Source organism: Pteronotus mesoamericanus, unplaced genomic scaffold, assembly GCF_021234165.1.
Source record: "Pteronotus mesoamericanus isolate MK-2021 breed Mesoamerican mustached bat unplaced genomic scaffold, CSHL_Meso_final contig_73, whole genome shotgun sequence".
In the NCBI taxonomy this organism is placed as follows: Eukaryota; Metazoa; Chordata; class Mammalia; order Chiroptera; family Mormoopidae; genus Pteronotus; species Pteronotus mesoamericanus.
Genome location: NW_026555245.1, coordinates 15,766,504 through 15,781,853, shown reverse-complemented (window position 1 = coordinate 15,781,853; position 15,350 = coordinate 15,766,504). Strand labels below are relative to the sequence as shown.

At 38.4% G+C, this 15,350-nt stretch overlaps 1 protein-coding gene across 1 annotated transcript in view; it reads left to right on the top strand.

Moving 5' to 3' along the window:
* The first annotated feature begins 583 nt into the window (after nt 1-583).
* The window catches only part of CFAP95 (cilia and flagella associated protein 95), a 70,324-nt gene continuing 55,557 nt past the window's right edge, over nt 584-15,350 (top strand). The window contains exon 1 of the mRNA XM_054583268.1: nt 584-757. Coding sequence (XP_054439243.1) covers nt 606-757 — 152 coding nt within the window. The 5' untranslated portion in view covers nt 584-605. The remainder of the gene's footprint in view (nt 758-15,350) is intronic.

The following is a 15,350-nucleotide window of genomic DNA, read 5'->3' as shown; positions in this document are numbered from 1 at the left end:
TTTCAGAGGAAGAACTCGCATTCAGGAAGGTTGGGAAAGAAGCTGAAACTGGAACTAGCCAGGCCTTTTCATCCTCAGACTTTTTAGCTGAACGGTGCGCTCTTCTTTCACAGTTAGAAAGGCTATATAGAAATGACATATTTAAGGGGTATCTTGCTTTCTTTTAGTCAAACCTGTAAGCAGGAGGTACGGTGGCAACAAATGAAGAATGGTAAAAACAACTTCTGCAAGGATGTCGGGAACAGACCCCTCTCCGGGTTTAGGTCCCCTTACCCTTAACTGACTAACCTACGCTCTCCCTTAAATCCCGCCAGGCCACTCCGGAGATTAGCCCAACTACACTGCAAGTTCCAAGTTGCAGATGCTGCTTCTTCCTTCGGTGTAGCCCGGACCCTCCCCTGGTTGTGTTCTGGGAAATGTAGTTCCCTCTGACTCCTCAGCTACGCTCTCTAGGAAACCAAAGGCTATTAGGTTTGAGAGATCCAGCCCACAATTGACCCCGCCCCAAGTTGCTTAGGAGATGAGAGACGCGGAATCTTGGCCTTTGAAGGTTCGGGGGAAGGTGCAGAGTGAAATATTCCAAGGTCTGTACTTGGAGGGCGGCCATGGAGAGATTTGATGGCTCCGACCAGGACTTGTGCACCAGTAGGCAATACCGGTTTGAGCTCGGACCCACCGACTTGCTGGAGCGCAAGGGCTCCCTGACCCTCCGCTCCTATCACAAGAAATACTCGAAGCCGGTGTTGGTGCATTCCTGGTGAGCGAGCTCTCCAAAGTTTCCCGTTCTCGGGGGTGCTGGGAGAGGGAGAAGAGCAGAAGCGATGGGGAGGGGGAGAAAGGACAGTAAGAGAGGACAGGGTGGAGAGGAGAGAATAAGCAGAAGAGAATGGGAATCGAGGAAGAGAACAGCAAAGGAAGAAGGGAAAAGAATGAAGAAGTGAGACAGCAAAGAGTGAGACCAGAACTGGGAGAGGAGAGAAGAAAAAAGAAAGGGAAACATCTTTGAAAGAGAGATGGAGAGGGTAAGGATGCAAGTTGAGAAATGAGGAGGAGATAAGAGAGCCCTCCAAGAGTAGTTCCCAAGTACACTGAGACCTGCTGCAGCCACCTCCCTGGCCACCAGAGTTCATAGATCACCCAGATGCAGGACGGAGAGGAGGGTGTTTGCAGAGGCCTGGAAATCATGTTTCTGAGACAAGCACTTAACTCATAAAAGGCAGGAGGAGGCCAAGGGCCCAGCAGGAGGGAAATATTTGCTCAGAGGATGGCCTCCAGGACTGTCATTTTGAGGGCAATTAAGCACACTGAATGATTTGAAAGATGTCCCTAAATATCCGCTAGGCTACTAGGACTCTTCTGGCCAGAAACTGCAAATGGGTATTTCCCGCTGCATAAGGTCAACAGTTTGTTTGGCATGCACTGTGTTTTTATTTTATCTTTTAAATAATTGCCCACATTTAAAACCAGGAGAATACAGATAAAATGCAGGATTATGTCTTTTGTTGAAAAGTTGAAATGCCTGGCAATAGAAGATTTTATTCCTTCTGGCATGCATGTACTGGAGCTGAGCTCTGGCTCCTGAAGATAAGAGTTCTCTTCAGTAATTTCACTCATACAGGTATTGCCTGTCCCCAGAAGACATTTGCTTTACTTCTTTTGCCTTAGACCTTGGGCTTGGAATTCACTTAGAGGTTCTTCTGTTTAATTATTAAATATTACAGTAACCAATAACAAAACCATAACATGAAACTGGGAGAAAAATGGGGACTTTTAGGACAATTAGGATTCTGTCATTTGGGTCAATTTCCCATCTGTACTGTTGACAATAATTAATTTTCGTATTTGGAATTGTCACAAGGAGAGAGCTGGGAGAGAGAAGTGAAAAGAAGTCTCAAAGCTTGTCTCCTTTATACCTTTGCCATTGAAAGAAGATGGATGAGTTTGACTTTAGCCCTAAAGCTAAGCCCTGCTGGATCCCATTCATTCATACACTATTATGTGAGCCTTGCAGTTTCTGTCTTGCAAACTTTCTACGGCCTATTCCTTAATTTTCCAAAACCTTTCTTTTTTACTTCTCTTCTCTAAAACCGACTGCCTATTTAAAATTCAGTGTGAGAAGTTCTATAGATTTGAAATCCAAGGCTACACTGGTAAACAAAATCCTCATTTAGCTTCATACTGGCGTTACCTCACCACCCTCGAGCAGAGCACATAGCTCTTTAGTGACTCTCTTACTCCATAAGGATTTAGGTCATGATATAAATCACTGCTAGAAATTATTGTTACAGAGAAAAATCTTGTTCAAGTGGAGAGTGCTTTCCTCTTTCCTCCATTGCTTTGAGAAGTTTGCCTTGTGAACATTGTAGACATCAATAGCAAAACCACAGAAGAACGCAGATGAGCAGGAGGTATGGCACTTGGTGGGGGAGAAGGATAGTGTGACACTGAAAGTCATTTTGGCCACTGCTGGAAATGTAGGGTTCTCATGCTGTAGGTTTTAGAAAGGTTTGGGAGCAGGAAGAAATAAATTCAACCCAAGTAATATTTGTGTGTTATGCACTTTGCTATGTGTTGGAGACACAGAGATGGATAAAGAAGATTTAATGAGATAATTTGTGTAAAGCATTTAGCACCATACCTGTCACATAGTAAGCAGTCAATAATATGTGGTAGCTAATACTATAATGGCTCAGTGTGGGCTCTGGTTTGAATACCAGCTTTGCAGCTTGTAACATGGCAAGCGACACAACTGCTCTCATCCTCTGTTTCTGCAACTGTAAAATGGGGAGAATAGGATTCTTATAAGATTAAACACGATATTGTATGTGAAACACCTTTTAACATATAGCCTGGCACATAGTAAGCACAGTAAGTGATATATACATAAATAGGACATGGCCTTTGACCTCAAGGAATTTCACAGGCCAGTGAAGGAGAATAACCTTCACTGTGTTAATAACCTTATGTGTGCAAAATAGAGATGAGTATATGAAGCAAAGGGGATGTGAAGGAGAAGTTAGCAGGGGCACATGTGTGGGAGGGGTTGTTTCCCAAATAGGATTTAAAAAGAAGAATAGGAGCTTCATACATATACAAAAGAAAACAGGCAAATGCAGTAGAATAGCAAGAAGCATCATCATAGGGAAATGAAAGCAGTTCTTTATGGTTGGCAAATACAGTTGATGCTCATCATTTGTGGAGTTTACATTTGCAAGTTTATCTACTTGCTAAAATTTATTTGTAACCCCAAATCAATATTTATGGTGCTTCCATGATCATTTATGGACATGTGCAGAGAGGCAAAAATTTTGAGTCACTGCCCACACACATTCTCAGTTGAGGGTAAAGAGACACTCTGCCTTCTTGCTTTAGTGCTCATACTGTGAGCAAGTATTTTTTTCACAGTCTATTTAGTGCTGCTTTTTTTGTGCATGCATTTGTGATTTTTTGCTGGTGATTTCATTGTTAAAGTGGTCCTGAAACACAGTGCTAAAATGCTGTTTAGTGTTCCTAAGTGCAAGAAGTGTGTGATGTGGAGAAAATTTGTGTTACATAAGCTCCATTCAGGCATAAGTTACAGTGCTGTTGGCTGTGAGTTCAATGTTAATGAATCAACAAAATATATTAAATAAGGTGTCTTTAAATAGAAACACATGAAAAACCAGGTAATGTATTGATTGGTTGATGAAAATGGGTTACAGGAACCCAATCCTATATCTCTGAGCTAGCTGTTGACACTCCTTTTTTCTTTCCTTTCATATCCAACTGGTCACCAAGATCTGTCCTAAACAAACAAACAAAAAAACTGCATTAAGTTTAAATTGTATAAACTTCCAAGTAAATAATGTCATTGACCATTTTGTTTTTATATATTCTGGTCATAATTGTTTGCTTTCTATTGACTTATTTTACTACATATTAAAACATTCATAGCCCTGGCTGGTGTGCCTCAGTTGCTTGAGTGCCGGCCTGTGAACAAAAGGGTCACCAGTTTGATTCCTGGTCAGGGCACATGCCTGGGTTGTGGGCCAGGTCCCCAGTTGGGGATGTGTGAGAAGCAACAGATCAATGTATCTCTCCCATATGGATGATTCTCTCTTTCTCCATTCCTTCCCCTCTCTCTAAAAATAAATAAATAAATAAATAAATCTTTAAAAAATAAAACTTTCATTGAATTTTAATCTTTTACTACTACTACTTATAAGATACCATTTGGGTGGCCTCTCAACTGAGTATTTGATCAACTAAGTGACTACTTCTATAGGTCTGCAAAATAAAATTGGTAGCTAGGAGAAATTCTGACTTATCTCGTTTAAATATTTGGATGAATATCATGTTTCTGTTTATGTGGCATGTAATACAAGTCTGTTTGACTTCATTGCACATATTTAAAACAGTTGTGTATAATAGGCATGATAAAATGATACACCCAGGATGGTTGTTAGAGGTATCTCTGGCCCATAACTGGGATGAGACATTGCATAGGAGCCATCTCTTCCTAGCAGCTGGAGTGGTGGATAGAGACCTATATCATCTGCATCACACCCTGATGCTTTTGAGTGAGAGAGGCCTTTTCTACAGATTTCCTTTCTCCATTTATTTCTGTAGCATTTATGGTGCTATATCATTAGATGATTCCATCAGAAATTCTGAATTGAGGAAAATTTTCTCTTGAGATATTTTCCCACTCGCTGGAATAATGTAATGCTAAGAACCAGAACAATTATATTTGACCTTAATAAATTCTGTAGTGTGAGGCTAGTTCTTCTTTCTTTCTTTCTTTCTTTCTTTCTTTCTTTCTTTCTTTCTTTCTTTCTTTCTTTCTATCTCTCTATTTTTTACTCATCCCTTCCTTCACCAAATCAACATTCAGTAAAAAATGATGATAATTTAAAACAACAAAAAAAATTCACTTGAATCATCATGTAGATAGTTCATGTTTTGGTCTCCATGGTGACAGTGTTTTAAGGGTTCAGGTTAATTTCATGTATATGTAATTTCAAGTACTTTTCTCTCCTGCCTAAATTAAGAGCCTGGGCATTTTATACTCCCTCTATCCCACCCTGTAATAGGCAAAAAACAGAAAGAGAAAGGAAAAAAAGGAAGAAAAATAAAATGTGATAAATATGTGGCAGGGATAGCATGAATTCATAATAAAACCAGAATTCATTTTCACAGCCATAATCCTGATGCAACAGGATGACATCAAAACATGTTTGGTCACTTCTGTGTACGCGAGCTGAGAGAGGTATAATGCATTAGACTTCTGATTAAAATGGTAAGAAATTTTAAATGGGAGCTAAACTGTGCTTTTCCTAGTTGTAGTGCATGCCTTACCAGGGACTAACAGGTAGTACACACATCTTGAGTTACTATAGAGATAAATGGTATTTACCCTTTAAAGAGATATTTTTATTTCTTAACTCATACTTTGAAAAAAATCTAAATTGTAATATCATGTGACCATTTGAGATGATGTGATACTCACTGTCTGGTAGGTAGCAGAAGCAGAGATTTGCACACAACTGAGATGCATATATAAAATTTATTTTCTAAAACTGACCCTAATGGCTCTTCAACTATTGGTTACTAGAGAAAATTCAAACATGCCAATTAAAGTCTATCTCTGTCTCTTTTTGTTAGATTAAAACATCTCTTTGAGAACAGTGCCCACTCTTTCCAAATCCTTCCTCCTCCACCCTCTACTTCCCCCAGTGGCATCTGTGGGTGTACAAGGGACTGAGGTTATGTGATATTTTGGTGGTGAGGGAGAAAGTCCCCTGGATTTATGTGTGGGTCCTTGTTCTTCCTCACCTCATCCTTTATTCAACTTCTGTGCCTACTGCTTGTGAATCTGTGACTAATTCGCTTGGTTTGTTGAAGACCTGATGTCTCCACCTACAACTCAGTTCCACTTAGGTTCTGGCTGGTGCTACAGATCCCCATGTTGGGCTCATCCTTCCGCAGCCCTATCAGGCTGGTCACCCAGCAGACACTGTGATAGGTGCACCTCCATTCCTCTTCATGGCAGCCCTGCTGCTGGCCCAGTGACACTCAACTCAGCTTCTATCAAGTGCCATGTAGAGAGTATGAGCATATGATGTGGTTTGCCTGGGATAAATGAGCTCTCATTGGCCTGAGATTTATTAAAAATCCTTCCTTTATGTCATTTTTTTGCAATTGAAAAGAACTTTATTTTTTCTTTATTGTTCAAATACATTTGTCTTCATTTTCCTGCCTCCACTTTCCCCTGCCCCATCCACTCCCACCTCCCACCCTTAATCCTTCCCCACTTTGGCTTTGTCTGTGGGTCCTTTTTACATGTTCCTTGATTTGACCCTTCCCTTCTTTTCCCTGTTACCCTCCTCCCTCCTTCTTTCTCGTTACTGACAGCTTGCTTTTTCTTTCAATGTTGCTGGTTATATTTTCCTTTCTTGTTTATTTTGTTCATTAGGTTCCACTTATAGGTGAGATCATATGGTACTTGTCTTTCACTGTCTGGCTTATTTCACTTAGCATGATACTCTCCAGTTCCATCCATGCTTGGGTTGCGAGGGTAGGAGTTCCTTCTTTCTTTCTGCTGCATAGTGTTCTGTTGTGTAAATGTACCACAGTTTTTTGATCCACTCATTTCCTGATGGGCACTTAGGTTGCTTCCAGCACTTAGCTATTGTAAATTGTGTTGCTATGAACATTGGGGTGCATAGGTTCTTTTGAATTGGTATTTTGGGATTCTTCGGGTATAATCCCAGCAGTGGAATCTCTGGGTCAAAAGGAAGTTCCATTTTTAGCTTTTTGAGGAAATTCCATACTGTTTTCCACAATGGCTGCGAAAGTCTGTATTCCCACCAACAGTGTACTAGAATTCCCTTTTCTCCACAACCTCGCCAGCACTTGTTTGTTAATTTGTTTATAATGGCCATTCCCACGGATGTGAAGTGGTACCCCACTGTGGTTTTAATTTGCAACTCTTTGATGGCTAGTGATGCTGAGCATCCTTTCATATGTCTCTGGGCCCTGTTTATGTCCTCCTTGGAGAAGTGTCTGTTCAGGTCCTTTGTCCATTTTTTAATTGGATTGTTTGTTTTCCTGCAGTGGAGTCGTGTGTGTTCTTTATATATTTTGGAGATCAAACCCCTGTCTGAGGTATCATTGGCAAATATATTTTCCCATATGGTTGGTTTCCTTTTCATTTTGCTGATGTTTTCTTTAGCCATGCAGAAGCTTCTTAACTTTCTGAAGTGATCTTTAAAATGTAAATTTTAAGATCACTCTATCTGTCCCATGTTTAGGAACTCCTGGTCTTGTTGTTAATAGAAGCTTAAAAATTTTAAAACTTTTATTTCTCAACAATGTCTGACTTTCAAGAAAAATATCTCCCTGTGCACTAAAAAATTCCGTTTTGTTAGAAGTTAATCAGTAACTTTTTTTTTCTTCATATTCCTGGCACAATAGTATTAAATGGTCCCAAGGCAAATGTGGATGCCTCTGATCTATTAGAACAAATGTTATTTCAAAGAGTTAAGGAAAGTACAAAGATTAATATTTAAAAATATAACCCACTATAAATGAGCAAACAAATGGCAATATACATTGGATTCTCTTGTTAAGAAATGTCTATATGCATTGAAAGGAGACTGAAATGATAGTCACCATGTAACACAAAATGTTTACTGCTGAATGGTGGATATATGGATTATTTGTCCTTTTTCTTTTTTTCTTTACCACTTTTACATTTTCCATAATGAACAAGTGTTATTTTCATAAAAATAAAGTAAAACTACTTAAAAATTTTGATATCATTTTCTATGTCTTTTCCCCTGAAGCAAACATTCTCTAAGTGATGAGAATTTAGACACAATACTCATCTCTTTCAGAGTGTGAGTCACTCTTCATAGTTTATTATGAGTCGTTTAAAAATATCTTTTAAATTGCTAGTTCATGTTGGATAAAAAGGATAATGCTATTCAGCTCATTGGTTTACATACCCTTTCATTCTGTCTGTGTTCTATAATGGTAGATCCTACGCATGGTATTTTTAATCTAGTCCTACATTCTTATTCCTCAAAGTATGTACATACCAACAAATGCTGTCAAATGTAGTAGTTTTTTTTTTTTTGTATTTTGATTTGGTGGAGGGGAAAGCACCTTATTTTCTATTTTTCAAGATAAATTTCAGGAGATTGTATCTTTTTGTCTTGACTCAATTTTTCTTTCAATGCTATTCTCTTTTATGAAGTTCCAATGAAATTCTTTTTCTAAAAACTTGTCATTATAGAATTGTTGTGCTTTACCTTTGTGTGAGATTTTGCTCAACTTAACTGGCAATGGCCAAAATAAAACAGTTTTGCTTTCAAGATGAACCCTTGTAAGGTAGAGTGTTACAGAGCAGGTATTTTTCCTTGTGGGTGCACTTGGATTAGTAAATATTATTGGTGTATACAAGTACCTCTACCTGAGCCAACCCTCTACCCTTGGGACCATTTCCCACTGGGGCCCAGGAGCCACCAGAGCCCCCCTCTGCATTATAATTTTGCTGTATACTTTCCCTCATAGACAGTCAAAGTGCTTTTTCACCAAGTTTTCTTTCTCTTACCTCACTGATGATCCCTTCTAACTAAGAGTGTGGGGAGTCAGGGAGAAAGGAGGAAGAATGTGTGGCTCAGTGATAGGGAGAGGGTCAGTATATGAACACTGAGACCAGGCTCGGGGTTTTTAACAGCACTGGAACTGGTATTGTTAGATAAACTTCCCTGAGTTGGCCTGCAAAGCCACCTCCTTGTTATCATTTTCTGGGCATACTGGTTAGTCTTTTGGTTGCAAGTGATGGATACTCAGCTTGTGTGTTTGCTTCATCTGATCATTGAAAACTATGGGAAGCACAGCTGCTCTAGTTCTTGAATTTATACCTTACATCTTCATCCCACAAAGAAAGATTGATTTTAAGGTATTTTCAGTTCAGAATCCAAAGTTCCAGGTCAGATATCCATTCCTGGGCCAAGTATCTGTTTGGACTCATTTGAACTGGGCAAGATTAGATGGAAATATGATAGCTCTCTAATAGCCATGGTACAAGGTAGACCAACCAAGGAGAAAGAAGTGCCAGGCTGGCAATCCTAGATGTTTACTACATCCCATCCTATCCTGTAGATATCTACTACATCCCATTCCAGCCTTTAAATGTCTACTATATCCCGTTCTATCCTATAGGTATCTATTGTATCCCATCATATCCTATGGATATCTTTTATATAACTAGATAGCTACTATAGTGGACAATGAATTCCAAATTCCAAAGACCCAATTTTATGGCAAGCATTTAGAATACAACCCATTAATATATTGAGGATTTCCTACATTTGCTGTTATTTCGGTTTTGAACTGTGTTTCTCCCATCCCCACTGAAATCAGTACCAATCCAATGCAGTTTTTAAAAACTGGCCTTAGATTAAATGAGCAAAAAACAGAAGTCTTCTGTAGAGATTAGAGGAACAGATCTTTATGGTGTTTTGAAAAAGTTAGTTTTGAATAAATTTGAATATTTTGTTACTATTTTTTGATAGATATTAATCTTTTATTACTGTTTATTTTATTTGAAATACATTTTAATTGTTATTAGTAACACAGTGTATTTTTATATTTATTTCACAGGAGTTTGAAGCATTAACAAAAATAATTTATTGGCAGAAAAATTATATTTCTTTGTTAAGATGTTAGATCCCCACTCAGATTGTTCCATTCAATCAAATGAAAGAATTAATGTAATGCCTTTTATTTATTGCAAAGAATTTAGTCTCCTTTTATAGAAAGTGGTAGGAAGAATATTTTGAAATTAAAATGTATGAATGACTTGTCACAAGTTTTTAGACACTCAAAAAAAAATGCTGAGAGTTCTAGCCAGAATTCAAAAGAAAAAGTATCTGTATTATATGAATCATTAGAAAAATTTAGTCTAGAAAGATTGCATGTTTTTATTGGACTTTTTAAACTGTTCAACAGTCCTATGGTAAATATATAATTTGGAAAGGATACCTCTAGTTGGTTTACAGTTATGTTAAAGTGAGTATAGTGAATGAAATGTGATCCATTATAGATTTTCTTGCTCCCACCCAGGCCAATGTATCTCTGATCAGTGAGCAGGTCAAAATTATGTCAAGTGTCCTGTTAGGCATTCAGGCACAAATTAAAAACTTTCCCTGACAGTAGAATGATCTGGTTCTAGTACAGTTTTGGGGGGTGGCTCATTTTCCTTTGCCAACCTTCTCTATTACTTCTTTTTGGAAGTTATCTGTTTAGACTTTTGTCTTTACTAAGGACAATTTTGGTAAATTTTTTAAAGAAAGTTTTATGTTATTTAGCTTTCCAAATATATTTGCTTCGAGTTACAGAAAGCAGTCTTTAATGATTTTAAATGTTTTCTTCTATTTTAATGGTTATATCCTATTTTTAACAACTTTTTAAAGATGTAATTCACATATCATACAAGTAATCCCATTAGAGTGTATAATTGAATTTTTTTTTTTTTTGTATTTCCAGAGTTGTATAACCAACACAATTGAATTTAGGACATTTTTATTAACCCCAAAAGAAATGCTGCTGCCCCCAAATTTCCCCAGCCCTCAAGCCCCAGACAACCACTACTTTAATTTCTGTCTCTATAGCTTTGCCTATAATTAACATTTCATATGAATAAAATAATATAATGGTCCTGTGTCATTGACTTCTTATATTGGCGTTATGTTGGCAAGGTTCATCCATGTTGTAACATGTACGATTACTTCATTTATTTTAATTGCCTAATAATAGTCCATTGTATGGATATTACATCCCTCTATTTTTTTGTGCCCCATCCTTGCTCTTAATTTTTTAGATAGGAGTTTGTCTATTTTGTTTACATACTCATTTATTCTGTTTTTCTAACTTATTTCATCCTGCTTTTACCTTGAATTATTCCATCATTTTGGTTGCTTTTGGCTTGCTTGTTATTTTCTTTTTTGAATTAAGTGCTTCATGTATTTAATTTTATTGTTTCAATTTTATTGATATAAATGCTTAAAACATTGAAATTTTCTGTAGGAACTTTAGCTATATCCTATGGATTCTTACAAGTGGTATTTCTATTGGAATTTTTGACAAATGCAGCAATTTCAGTTTGTATTGATTCATGAGTTGTTTGGTAAACTGTTTAAATATTTCCAGATTGAAGACAGAGCTCTTAAAAATGTGTTATGGATTTCCAGTTTTATTGCATTGTTATTTATATCTTTTAAATAGATTAAAACATTTTTTCTTAATTTTGATGAGTTTAATGTGCCTTCAGAATTGTACTTTTTGGGGGGTCACCAGTTATTGGTCTCACTCTTTTCAAATGCAGACTATATTCACACATTTACCCAAGAAAAATGACCCAGATTCAATCTAGTTACATGTCAAAAGTACAAGATCTCTACATATGATGCTATACTCTCTCTACTAAGTCTAGCTGTGGCTCTACTTGGTTCAAAGATCTATAAAGCAACATGACAAATTATCTGCCCTTGTCCATCTATGCACTATACAATGGTAGGACAGGAACAAGGTAACTGTAATAAGTCCTGTTGGGAAATGTCCCATCTGGTTTTGGGAACTGTAGCCCGCTGACAGGTGAGAGAGCCCCAACGCTGGAGCTAAGCAAGGAGGCCTTGGGAAAGTAGCCACTGAGGAGACAAAACCTGTCCCCTTGCAGGGGCACAGCCCCTACCTCCATCACATCACCCTGCTTGGCCCCAGAGGATGGCTGGTTAGTCAATGACAGGTAAGGCCCCTCGATGGCAGGGACAACCTAAGCCAGGCACAGCCACATGGGCATCAGGGAAGAACTTGGGGGACATGGAGAAAGGGAGAAAGACCCTCTCCCCTCAGCTTTGATATGGCCAAGGTCCTCATTCTATCTGAAAGAAGTCTCCATATCTCTTGGTGGGTCTGCTCCCTCCACCTGGCTCTGGCTTGAAACAATACTGGAAGACAGTCCTAAACTGCATCATGGTCCCCAGGGGAAATCAGGCCTAGAAGTAAATTCCTTGAAGCATGCTTTGTTTTTCCCTCAAAATATATGATAACCAGCTCATTGTGGGAAAGAAATTTATATTATTCACAGACCCTGACCCTAAACCCTTTGGCACTATTATGTATAGGCTCTGTGTTTACTCGTCTTGTCTTGGACCCATGTAAATCGGTGTGTTCCTGCCATTTATTTTCTTCAAAACATCATCTATTCTCTGTAAACATTAACATACTGATGTAATGAGATCACCTGTGCATTCCTACTACCTAGCTTCATTGATAACCCTTTCAATAAAAGTCATTGGACACAGGGGATCGGGGCATTCTCCACTAGAGGGAATTGCCACCCCTTTCCCTGGCAGACCAAGAGAAAAGTTTCTGGGATTTTGTTTCCCCATCTGTGACAGCCCAGAGCGTACTCTGCAGGACAGAGTCTGCCTTCTGCCTCAGCTCGTGCCCGAATAGGGACCTCCAGAGTCCGCCTCAATTCCTCCTCAATAAGAGGAAAGATGGAAGTGACAGAACTGTCATTTATCCACATTCTTAAATTCTGTCAGACAGACATTGTCAGGGAACCCTACTTTGGTGTCAGGAATGTTCTCTGATTAGGCCCTGATTCTGCTTTCTGGCAGCAGCTTCCTTTTCCCATTTCTTGTTGTAGCCCTTGGGTCTGCCCATGTGTGTCCTTTTCTAGTATTCTCCTTGACCACACATGCAATGGTCATATACGTGGGATATACCCTCCTGTGGGTTTGCAGCTTTCTCAGTTCATTTCCTATTCCCAGAAGGTTGGGGGCTGAAGATTATTTTAAATATTGAACAGATAAAGGATTTTAAATGCATTTTCGTGGCTTGTTTGGAAGTACAGTTCTTAAAAACTTCTTAAGTTTATTATTTATTTGAATGCAGTTAATTCCAACTACTAGTAATCTTCTCTCTCTCAACTCTTTCTAGACTAAGTTCTCAGACTTGTATTTCTTTACTTTTCCTCCACATAACATTTTGAGTGTCACTTTGAGACTGTTATAGTTACAGAAATTAGAAACCCTGGGAACTTCTGTTTGTACAGCTCCTTTAGCTGATATTTTCTCCAAAGAAACTTAATTCACTGGGAGGATCTAGCAATTGGATGAACTTTGCTGTAAGCCTGAGCTTTAATGGAACTTTGTCCTAAAAAAGTCTTTCTCAGTTTTCTCTCTAATTGTTTGAGATCTAAATGTTGTTGGCTCTTCTACCATTGCAAGGATCCAAATTCCAGGAATCTCTTATTCTCCTTTTTCTTCTTGTAAACCAGCCAATTTCCTGAATTTATTTCTCTCTCCCTTTTTAAAACACCTTGGCAAAATAGTTGTCAATTAGCAATTCACACACAGAGCTAACAAATTGTTTTCCACTCTCTTTCCCAATCTTGCTAGGTATGCAATTTGACTCTTCATCTACTGTTGCTATCAAATGTTTGGTATTTCCAGCCTCTGATATCAGTTTCCTATTGTCTTTTGCCTGGCCTTTAGCCAATGCTATATATATTAGATTTTAATACAAAGCACCCATCCCACTTCTTATACTAATTTCTATGTTAGAATAGCTAGGTTTAATCTGTAATAACAAACAGCTCCAAAGAAACCTCAGTGGCTCAACACATAAAGGTTTATTTCCTACTCACTCAAGGTCCACTGTAGGTTTTTGGTGGGGGGTGGGCATGCCTCCACATAGACTCTGGGACTTAGGCTGATTGAGGCTCCATTATCAAGAAAGTCATTGATTGCTCTGGCAGAAAAAGAAAGAGTTGAGGATTGTCCAAGAGCTTTCACCGTCTTGGTCCAGGAATGGCACATATTATTTCTGCTCATATTTATTTTATTGGCTAGAACAAGTCAAAAGGCCCCACTAACTGCATGGGAGCTAGGAATTTTAACCTCTTATATTCCTAGGAAAGAGGAAGAAATTGTATTAGGGAGCACAATGTCTATCACATATGGAAGAGTTTCTTGTGAAACTCCCCTCCTAGGTGGGTTCTAGGACTAGCCTTTTGTCCTTCTAGCTCTGAAGCCATTGCCCTTGTACAGTGTTCGCAAACGCCCTGAGGATGTCAGCAGATTTGGTGTTTTTAAGTTCTACTTACCCCATTGGTTACAGGCTTTCATCCAAGCATTGGCCTGGAAATTTCCACTGAATTTTCAGCCCCTAAGTGCTTTTAATATGTTGGAATTTATATATATGTGTATGTATGTGTGTGTGTGTATGTATGTATGTATGTATGTATATATGTATGTATATATAGTTATATATATTAGTTAGTTATAATACAATAATTAAAAAGCAATAATACAAGAATAAACTGTTTCATTCACCCACTACTGTAAACTTACTGTTGCCCTCCCCTGTGTGTGTATGTGTGTATGATATAGCATTTTCCATTTTATTTGCATAACCAGAGACATGTAACTTGGTTGGCATGGTGAGTGCGCCCGGCAGGAAATCACAGTACGGAGATTTTTTTAAGTGTATTTTCTTGATTATGCTATTACCGTTGCCCCATTTTTTTATCCCTTTTATCCCCCTCTGCCCTACCACTCCCATCCCTCTAGTATTCCCCACTCTTAGTTCATGTCCATGGGTTGTACATATAAGTTCTTTGGCTTTTCCATTTCCTATACTACTCTTAGCCTCCCCCTGTCTATTTTGTACCTACCAGTTATGCTTCTTATTCCCTGTACTCTTACCCCATTCTGCCCCTCCCCCTCCCTCCATGTGATCTCCATTTCTGTGGTTCTGTTCCTGTTTTGGTTGTTTGCTTAGTTTGTTTTTGTTTTTGTTGTTTAGGTTGAGTTTTTGATAGTTTTGGGTTTGTTGTCATTTTACTATTCATAGTTTTGATCTTCTTTTTCTTAGATAAGTTTTTAAATGTTAAAGTTTTCTTTAACATTTCACATAATAAGGGCTTGGTGATGATGAACTCCTTTAACTTTACCTTATCTGGGAAGCACTGTATCTGCTCTTCCATTCTAAATGATAGCTTTGCTGGATAGAGTAATCTTGGATGTAGGCCCTTGCCTTTCATGAATTTAAATACTTCTTTCCAGCACCTTCTTGCCTGCAAGGTTTCTTTGGACAAATCAGTTGATATCTCATGGGAACCCCTTCATAAGGAACTCTTTCCTTTTCTCTTGCTGCTTTTAAAAGTCACTCCTAATCTTTAATCTTGGGTAGTTTAATTATGATGTGTTTTGGTGTGTTCCTCCTTGGGACCAATTTCTTTGGGACTCTCTGAGCTTCCTGGACTTGCATGTCTATTTCCTTCACCAGAT